General features: G+C 36.4%; 1 protein-coding gene across 1 annotated transcript; it reads left to right on the plus strand.

Annotated features, from left to right (window-relative positions):
- Positions 1 to 503: 503 nt before the first annotated feature.
- On the plus strand, positions 504 to 10,065 carry RGS13 (regulator of G protein signaling 13). Its single transcript, XM_054213039.1, is given in 5 exon segments — positions 504 to 582; positions 3,304 to 3,369; positions 5,974 to 6,035; positions 7,896 to 8,062; positions 9,804 to 10,065. Coding segments are annotated over 5 exon segments (513 nt in total). The 5' UTR covers positions 504 to 562; the 3' UTR covers positions 10,002 to 10,065.
- Positions 10,066 to 10,888: the final 823 nt, after the last annotated feature.

The following is a 10,888-nucleotide window of genomic DNA, read 5'->3' on the forward strand; positions in this document are numbered from 1 at the left end:
AAGTTGACCAGTTAGAAGCACATACAAGCCTCACACTAATGGGTCAGAGCAGAAAATATAGGCGCTCTCATAGGAATCCAAAGTACTTCCTTTATAATGCTGCATGCAAGAGGATGAAACTTGGTGTTAGTGCAAGGGTACTTTTGCCTTTCATATCATTTCAACATGGACTGTAGATTTTATATACAGAACTTTGATAAAGGGATGGAAAATATTAGTCACAAAACTTGTACAATACATGCAAGATTTCAATGAAGTAAGACACAGCTTCATTTCATTACAGCTGATCAGTAGAGATGTCAAGATAATTTCAGAGCAAACAGCCTCTATCAGTGGTGCACCAGAGTCCAGCCGAACTTTTGTGATAGAAACCACAGCCACTGTTTGCCTACAGTATCTGTAAGAAAGGAGTCGGGCACTAACACAAGCAACACAGGCACAGCCAAAGGGTAGCAAGATCTTCTACACTAAAAGAAAATAATGAAGAAAAAAAACAGGTCAAGGAATTTTTGAAAGTTATCCCTACAAATGCAACTACTAAATGAAACTTTAACCAAGCGAAATGGTCCAAGAAGAGCTGCGGTAAGTATGAGGTTTTGTGTTTTGAAATATTAATAGAAAGGTATAGCAAAGGCAGGGAAACACCTCTTTTTCTCTTAGCACGTAAAGTTATCTCTGAATACCAAAGGCATTCATTTTAGAAATGTTTATGATGTATAAACAACTTTATCCCTATTTATATATGAATATTTTGTGTAATACTCTCAGTACAAACTAAGTTGAGGGACACTACAGAAGTCAATTAATAAGAACTTTTATATAGTGGTTTCTCTCTGAAGGCTCTGCTGAAACCTACACTATGTCCTAAAAACTGTAACATTAGGTAGTTTACAGAGTCACTTGCACAGTATCAGTGAGCTGAAAAATCTAAGTGTATGTTGTAGTTCAAAAAACAAAGATCTTGTTCTTTGATCTACCAAAGCAGTTTTCCTAATATTTTTCCAATATAAGATATAATACTAGTTAAACAGTCATTTCCAGATCAGTACTGCTTATACCTTTTACAGATGTGAATAACTTAAGGACTTAGATTCATGTATTATCAGACAGGCAATTCCTTCTCTGAAAGTGTTGTAACCATGCGACTTTCTTGTTCATTACAAGACCTTCAGGAAACACAGAACCTACATGTTAAAGAACTTGTGGCCTTGTGGCAATAAAACCTTATAATGAGCAAACAAGAAGGATACTACATGTTGTTTATATGTATCAGGTGAAAACAGCTCCCATGATCCAAATGTACTTAACTGAACACTGCAAAGCCGTATTAAGTAGTTAAGATGTGGATGGGCTACCATTTTCAACAGGTGGGGCACTAATGTAGGTAAAGTCACAGGCTGCACTTGTGAAGATTAACCAATTCAAAACTGACACAAATTGCTCAAGGGCATGTTGTAGCTCTGCCTACAATTCCCATCTTATTTAGGTCTAAGACTATTGCCGGCAGAAACAAGCAACATTAGACTAATGAAGCATAGACTATGCTTCAGTGGAAAGAGGACATTCCAAAGAAGCACTGAAAAAGATAAGATCAGAATGCTCTGTCCCTCCGCCTATTAGGAAGTGTTTCTAATATAAAAAGAAGAGAGAGAACCACGAAGCCCTGGATGTATGCTTGGCAAACGTGCGTACTCAGCGAGCTCTGGGGAACAATATTTGTTTAAAGCCTGTAGCTCAAGTTAAAATGGTTCCTCAGAACAATATCATTTCCTTATACAAATGTGGCTTCATGAAGCAAGCACTTGAAGAAAAAAAAAAATTACTGGTTGGCACTGAATTTAGATGGAAGTAGTTGAACCACATTACTTAATATTGCTTTATCTAATGTTTCTTGAGCATTTCTGTATAGTAGGCAACGCCATAAGCTTGTTCAAGTTTCAAAAAAGCCACAAAGACTGTATTTTGTTTATATTTCAGTGAATAGAGTACTAATGATTGCAACATGAAAACACCTAAAATAGAGAGCTTTGGGTAAAATAGTCTAAAATAAGGTGATAAGCAATAACCATATGCCAGAATTTAAATGTATAACTTTATCTTAAATATAGAGTATTGTGTAGTTTTAAAAGATTGCTTTTAGGCAGAGGGTGAGATGAGTAAATACTAGTGAAATGAATAGGTAAGCGTAGAGGAAGTCATACAGAGACCAAACAGACTGCAGTTCAGAGAATTCCACAAAAGTAGGAAACAGGTGATGGCCACTGGCAATACTACAGGGCTGCAGGGAGCATAAGCAGCAGAAGTTGCAGTATAGAAGTTAGGCAGAGTTAGGAAGTTTCTATATCCTGTAGGGAGTCTATCGGGTAAGACTCTTGTATAATGTAGATTTGGATATAGATGTCAGGGAAACAAGGAAAATAAGACTAAAAGGTAAATGCAATCATTTCACAGTTTCAAAATGCTGGGAGATACAGCCTTGTTCTGTGTTTTATTGAAGGAAAAATTGGTTGCAGGAGTAGTATGTGCCAGTCAAACCCACACCTTAAAAAAAAGTGAGTTCAGATAAATAATGTATAAGACTATTGTTTTGATTTCAGACAGGTCTATACAAAATTACCCACTGTCCCATGTAAAGTTTGGAAAGAATCTGGCATCTCTTGAAAGTTGAAGGAGAAGAAATAAATGTATTTCAGGTCACAACTTTTTTTTTTGGTAAATTTTGTTTTTTAGACAATCATTCTTGACTGCCTCAGTCCTAATAAAAATTATATGCTTTCTTATGGATATCATCTCTATACAAAAGCAAGTTTAATACTAATTTTTATTGACTTTGACATATTTGCTGGACAAATATCAATGTTAATCTCAGACACTTAACAAGCTACACAGCATTGTCCAGTTCACATTGAGCTCTCATCCCTGATCCAGGTCACTCTGAACTTTCAGGGAAAAAGATTCATGCTTTCCTTCTGCTTTGGGTCAGGCTCAAACATGTAATTTCTTTCCACAATTGAAGAAGCAAAGAGGGAGAACTATAACACTTTGGTTTTTCCCTAAGAGATTATCCATTGGGTGGTTTGATTTTTTTTTTAAATTTTTTTTTTTTTTTTTAAGTTCTTGCATGTTACAAAAATGTGTTTTGGTCTAGTTCTTCAGCCATGACTCAAAGATTAGATGCATAAAATAAGAATCCTGCTAGAACTGGTAGCACTGCTATATGGAAACTGAATTATAAGTGAAATTTAAGATAGCCAGAACTGAGCACAGCAGGTTTAAAACTCACATATTTTCCGTGTTTAGGAGAATGAGTCCAAATACTTGCTGGCTTTGCAAGATATGCAGAGCAGAAGAAAACGGGATCAGTTCTAAGTAAGTAATGATAAGATTCTTATGTTCTGCAGTACATGCAGCTGTCTGAGTAGGAGAAACAAAAATCTCAAAATTCACAGTGGACGTTTTCTTTGCAAGCTTAAGATAATGCAAAATAGTGCAACACCTTCACAACTGCCCCAGCTGACCACCTTCATACAGCCAATTCCTTTGCAGTACATGAAGTGTAAACTGGCATTTCTGTAGTGGAAGGAGGGTATATCCCAGTGGGAATATTTATATTACCTAGGCATAGGCCTAAACTAATCCCTGGATTAAGTCCAGATTTGGGCCTATGAAGAATTTCTAAACCCAATGTTTTGGGTCAATCCTTTAAAAGAATTCAGACTGTTGGCAGATGTTGCATACAAGCGTGATGGATAAGGGACATGGCCAAGTGCCTCCTGCAAATCCTCAGCTGCCACCAACCTCAGTGGAAGCCAAACATAGCTAGAACTTTGGTCAGCATGTTGCCTCGGGGACATGAAATGCTTCCATCTAACATGCCTGCCAACTGGTATCAGATCATACATGGTATTGATTTATTGATTAGAGAAAAATATGTCCTTCAAAGTAATACTGAGGTGTGTCTGATGACACCTGAAACTGCCATTTGGGTGAGGTTAAGTGGCAGAAAGACAGAGAGTATTTCCAAAAGTGCCTCCTGGACAAGGACTTCTCTCCCACACAGTAGTGGCCAGAGAAGCCCCTCCCACAGGACACTACAACAGCATTTTCCAATTTAAACTTTGGAGTCCCAGCTATAAAGCCTTGGTTATTTTTGGAGAATATTCAAATTTTTTTTTCAGTGTAATATATGTTCTTCAGCAAATTCCGTCACATTGCAAATCAGTTAAGCACAAAGTTTACTGTCAGCACAGAAGCTATAAAAGTGGCATTAATACAGATCTTAATAGCCCATGTTCACATTTCCCTTTCTGCCTTTCATATTTTCATGATTTTAAAAGGAAAGAAAGAAGGTGAAAAGGTTTTCCTCTGTGTCAGCTGCCCCATCAGACAGCATTCTTTCTGCTTCACATATTAATGCTAAAGACAAATAATCAGAAATGGAAATAAGGTGGTCATACTGATGATGTTCAGTGAGACAGACAAGATTGTCACTTGTTCTATATACAAATGCTGTTGCTGACAGAGGTGAAAAGTTAACTGCGTCAGTAACAGTGAATATGACTCAGAAGCAGCTCTTAAAGAAAAAAAAAGAGCATTCAAAGGACTAGAGATTCTCCTTCTCCATAACGACACGCTTTATGAGTTCATACAGAGAGAAGGCCAGTAGCTCATGAAAAGGAAAAAAAGTATCTTTTACTGGCAAGAGTTACTAGAGAGTTATTGACAACACAGTTTGATAGTGGTAAAATTTCTATTACTATATATTTCTCTGATCATGTCAGACTGATTAGGAAAGCCTGATAAAGTAATCAGTGTCACAGCATGTACTCTTTCAGAGAAAGAGAATTATATCAAGCTAAAAATAAGGTGATCACCAATTAAAAAAGCTACAAAGTTACTAATGGGTGTTGTGCAGCAGAAATCTATGAAGCATCATGCAGCACTCATACAAAAGCTAATTTTGGTTTCAATTTAAATTGAAAAAAAGAAAGAGTTCTGTTATACTAAGTAGCTGTTGTCAAATTGTGGCTCCTATGAAAACAAAATACTTGATGAGAAGGGATCTCCTCCCATGTTTGGCTGACGCATCATGGAAAGCGCCCACTGGAATACATCCCTTATGTTTTCCTCTACTAAAATAAGCATAAGCAATTTTTCCAAGTTACCAGCATTGATGCCCTGTAACTGCAAAGCTTAAAAAATCAGTTGGTGTAAATGGAGCTATATCCACTTAAATGGAGCTATTGGCCCTCAAACATTTGTTTTTCCTTAAATTGTTTAGTCTCTCACCTCACTACTTCCACACTCTTTCCCAGAATCAGGCAGGAGACTCCTCCAAGCTTATGAAATTATTGCTTAAGAATAGCAAACATCAAAGATAGATCTGATTTTAGTCACCTACAAGAACTGTCTAGATTAGTAATAATGTGTCATTCTGCATTGCAAACAACTACAGAGAGATTAATCTTTCATCATTTAGCTTATGTTCAGAGTTCACATTCATCTCTCGTATGGTAAGTTAACTTAGATTTTAAAGGCCTATAAATATTACAATAAGATCTTTAGCTCTCAAAGACTTTACTACTAAATAAAAACATCAACATTTCATAAGCTATATGATTCCTGTCCCAAAGAAGTTGTTATCTAGGAAGTAGGAAGTTATTACTTTCCTTGTGCTTCTCCTAAGCACAAGTAAATGAATTCCATTTCCAAAGGAATTACATGGAAGTGCCTTGAGAGGGAAATGTATTGTTATAGCAAGAAGAATATTTGCTTCAGCATAGTAAGCAGAAGGTCTAGGACACACAGAAAAACCTTTTTAAATGTAAATTTCACACAGATCTCTCTTAAATTAGGGGACAGATTTTTCAATAATGTAATTTTCTTTATTTTTTTTTATGCTTTGAACCACAGCTAATCCTACAATAATCTCCTCCTGTTTGTCTGTTGGTTGGGCTTTTTTTTTTTTTAAAGGATTTCTTTAGAGGAAGTGCTACAGTGGTCCCAGTCTTTTGAAAAGCTGATGACAAGTAAATGTAAGTAATTGTATGTTTGTAACCCAGATGTATTACTGAAAAGAGTTCCCATGAAGCAAAATCAATGTCATGCAGTATAACATATGCTGTTTTATGTGCAACTAATGAAAAGCAACTTTGTGCTACATGCTTGCCATACATCACACTGAAAATAAACATGGCATGATGTAAATGCTTTCCCAAACTTGCCATATCTGCAAGCACATATGATTCTTTTAAAGATATGTGATAAAGGCAGGTTTATCTGCCATATCACCGCTTAGAGCACTCTATAGCAATATATATTAGAAGAAAGGTAACGGAAAGTTGAATTGGGAAAACCTATGTATGGGAAAGACACCATAGCTGGTGGTACCTTGATACAATGTAATGCCATGGAACTCAGACTCTTATCTCAGGTATGGGAAGAACTGTAGCTGGAATGGCAAATCTGAACTTTCCTACTCCAACATCCCTCTGCCCCATTCAGGGCTCAGACCTCTCGCACATTTCTCTTATGGCCAGCAATCTGGAACATCACTGCTGAATTACTTTTTTAAAAATATTGATGAGAAAGTCACACCACAGCACAAACCTCTAAAAATTATTCCTAAGGACTGGCATTATTTTCAAACTACAGACAAACTACAAGAAGCAAGAAGGTTAACAGAGAGAATTTGTAACAACTATAAAGAAAGATTTTGCCCTTAAAATTTTTACTATGTTACTGTTTGCAGGGAAAGCACAGGGAGAAAGTGCACAACAGAAAACATGCAAGAGAGCCAAAACTACAGCACAAACAGCAGGCATGCACGCGATCACCATTACTGACAGACGATAGGCAGTGCTCAATGTCTTTAGAAACACGAAAGCCCAGAGCGCTGCACCAGCGGGAAAGCTTGCTGTAAATAAAACGCTTGTATCTTCCAGCAGTACTTGTACAATGCCCTTCTTAAAATACCTTGTTGACTGCATTTAGATAACACTATTCATTAATTTTGAATTCATTTAAATGTTTAATGACATCAGAAAATGCAAGGATGTACTCACATGAAAAGCTGGAAACTCTAAAGCCAATGGATTTACAGCTCTTTATGAGAGGTAGGTAAAGTATTTGCTTCTCAAGTACATTTTACAACTCCAAGCACCATTCCTGCTTAAGTGCCATCACCGAGTGAAGCCTCATAAACGTTCTCCTGGCTACAGGCATTTTAGCAATTCTGTCACCTAATCCTGTACAAAACAACTCTAATGACAAAAGGCAGCCTCAGGAATTTAATCTCTGCCAAGATCCCACTGATAGCTACTGTCAAACTCCATTGCCAGGTGTTTCAAAGACATCCTCAGGTGCAGAACCACTTATTTGCTGAACAGAGTATTCTTTTAACTGCTTTACTTCACTCAATTACAGCAGCAGGAAAAAAGTTATTTTCTTTTTTGCTAATTGCTTTCCCCACAAATTCATACACCAAGAAAAGGTCTTTTTTTTTAACTCAGAATATGATTATTTGATAATACTTAGATATCTCGTGTACAAAACTAGAATTGGTATTTAAAAATACTTGTCAGTCTTCGGATACATTTGATAGTGTTCTCAGAGATCAGGAAGAACAAAGTTTTCAGTGCTCTGTCCCTGCATAGTGAAATGCCACTGAGGTTAGAGGGAGCTCTGCTCATGCAGGAAAATGCAATGGTGAAGTGTAGGGCTCTGGGCTGAGTTAGTGTGTTTAATTCCCCACTTTCATGTAATCTAATAAGAATATTTATTGGTGTACAATCCAGAATTATACTGCCTTGTAAGTGTCCCTATTGCCTTCAAAGGACTCTAAATGTAATGCATATATACATAGTATATAAAATTGGCTTCTGAAACATTTACAGATGGGCCTATGATCTACAAGACCTACTTGAAGACAGAGCACAGCTATGAAAACATAGAATTCTGGCTTGCTTGTGAAGTTTATAAGAAGATCACATCACAGAGGAAAAGGAATTCCATGGCCAGGAAGCTTTTTACAAGTTACATTCAACCCCAAGCTCCCGAGGAGGTGACATACGATACTTTATTTCCTCTAATAGAAATGCCTGATGTGTAATGTAGCTAACAAAAACAACAACAAATGCCTAGCAGCTCTTCTATTAGAAGGATTGAAAACTGTTGCTATTCATCTTCCCCAAACTGTCTTGCAGCCAGAATTTTAAAACCTACCGTCACCTCTATAGGCAAATCTTTCAACTATATCTGCCAAGGATACAAGCAGAAGGCACAACTAGATTAAGAATCAAGCTCTTGGATCTGTTCTATTATTTTTAGCATCTGAATCAGAGGCCAATGAGATCATTTCAATAGATTTTGAATTATGCCATTGCTACATGTATTATTCTGGTCTTTTAAAGAGTAAATATAAATGAACAAAGAAAAAACACCTAGTGCTGTCCCCTTTGCAAAACGGACTAGAAGAAAGGTTTCAAGACAGATTAATTATTTTCTGCTTCCAGCAGCACGAGATTTAGGAAGAAAAGAACAGATTTGTATATAAAATATGAGAGTGATCTTTTTTTCCTGCCAAGTGGCCATACAAAAAAAAAAAAAAAAAGAGTCATTTCTGCTCAGCCAGTCATGCTCTATGACCTTTAACTATCGCCACTTATTAGTCTCCTTACAAAAATAAGCTAATAGTGCCTTTTACTGATGCTGCCCCTGGCAGGCTGACATAAGTGAAAAATCAGGCTAGATTATATTCTGGTTTATGCATAACAATAAAACTATTATAGAGTCTCAAAATACAGCCTCCCTGTTGACACTGAAGGGCAAGCCAAAACCAACTCAGCTGGATTCCCAGATGTTGGCCAAGAGCAGTTGCTGCTTTAAATGACTAAACCACTCCCACTAATCCAAAACTTGAGGAAATTTGAAAGTTCCCCCTGTGGGTTTTAAATGCCAACTGGAAAGACAATGCATTTTCTGTGTTTTTCTGATTTACTTTATTTTTAGCATATGCAGCTATAGGAAACTCAGCAAGACATTTGCATTTCCAAAGAGAAGTGTCAGTATTGCCAACCACAAATTCATTAATCAAAAGTAAGAGCTTAAATCAGGACAGTTAAAAATAAACTGTGTAAATTTTTTTCTAAAATAATACATATTTGAATCTTACTATTGGCTGTCTGGTTTCTAGGTTTTCAGAACACATTGATGTTATGTTTTCTTGAGAGTGACTAATAACCACACAACTATATTAGTGACTTGATAGTCACTAATATATCACTATTAACACCACTTTAAAAAGGTAGATGCTCATGAGGATTTTAAACACAGTTTATATTCGAATTTCAGCAGCATTTAAAGAGGTGCAACTCAGAATTCTACATATGGCCCCAGCAGTAATGACTTTACCACTGCTGCTGACCTACACTGATGACAACAGTCAGGATTAAACTGGCTTTTCCATTAAGGATGTGGGGCAGACTGGGAAATTCAGACACCTCCCAGTCTTCCAGGCTTCCTGTCCCCAAGGGAGCAAGCTCCCCATTCAGCCACTAACATACCTCTTACTAAATCAAACACCAACAGAGAAGCAAATTGGTCAACTAATAAGATAGGGTTTTCTGGTATTATAAGGAGAAATCCACTCTGCTAGAATCAATGTTTTTGCTTAGGTGCTGATTTTAGATTAGAGGGTATATAAAAAGATATAAATAAAAGGCATGCCGTACACATCCCCCAAATTCAGTCTTCCTTATCCCTTATTCGCAGTAACACTTTAGTAATGTTATTTTGTGTTGCAGATTAACATTGACAGCCCTGCGAGGAAAGCGATCATAAGGAATATTCAAAAGCCAACATAGTCTTGTTTTGATGAAGCACAGAGAATAATTTACATGCACATGGAAAGAGATTCTTATCCATGATTTCTTGAATCAAAGTTCTATCAAAAATTCAAACACAGCCTTCAAACTAATGGCAATAATTCAATGGTAAATTAAATAGAAAGGTTGAAAATTTAAAAAGGTTTCTTCTGGCATGCAAGTGTTTAAGGTTTAAAGTAGACAGGAGAAATCAGACAGTAGACAAACATTATTGCTAATCTGCGAAACTGTTCTGTTGATATTAGAATTGATGAGGCACTATCTTCCCCCTTCTCTTTCTTTTCCTATGGAAGAGTTCTGGTTTTGTTTTCCTGTCCCCTCAATAAAACCCTAAAAACTAGAGAAAACTAGGTATAAAAAAATTTCAGCCAAAAGTGATAGCCTAAGGTTGTAGTCTTTTGTTGATATTTGTCAACTCTAAGAACATATTTTCAGTATTCTTGTTTTGAGAGGTCGGAAATAAAATGGTTTTGCTGCTAGGAAATAAATGCTTATTTGGCTACGCGTAACAGAAGAAAAATATCTGCACTGCTGCATTTACTTTGTTGTTGGTTTATTCTTGTATTCTTTCAAAGTAAAAGATAAATTGTGAAGTATAGCTGTTTACTTAATCTTAAGCTATGAAGTGTACTATTCACATGGTGTAGAGTTGATATTATGCTGAATTATGATGTACAACATATGTTGTAGATACTTAGTCTACAGTATACTATAATACTACCAATGTTTCCTCAATTTATGTCCAGTGATAAAACTCTTCTTTTTTCCTGGGTATGGATACACAAATATATTGCTTTCCCTTCAGGCACCCTATAATTAGATACAAGCAGACTTGACATTTGAACATCATACTGTAACACAAACTGGTCTCTCTCATTCATAAACTGTAAAAGACAACTGGCTGATTCATTGAAGTATTGAAGTACTCTGTTTACATCGAAAAACCAATCTGACTTCTCAAGTCTCATTAAAACTGGAATGTCTAAATTCTTTTAATGGACTTT

This window comes from Rissa tridactyla, chromosome 8 (assembly GCF_028500815.1).
Source record: "Rissa tridactyla isolate bRisTri1 chromosome 8, bRisTri1.patW.cur.20221130, whole genome shotgun sequence".
Lineage (NCBI taxonomy): Eukaryota > Metazoa > Chordata > Aves > Charadriiformes > Laridae > Rissa > Rissa tridactyla.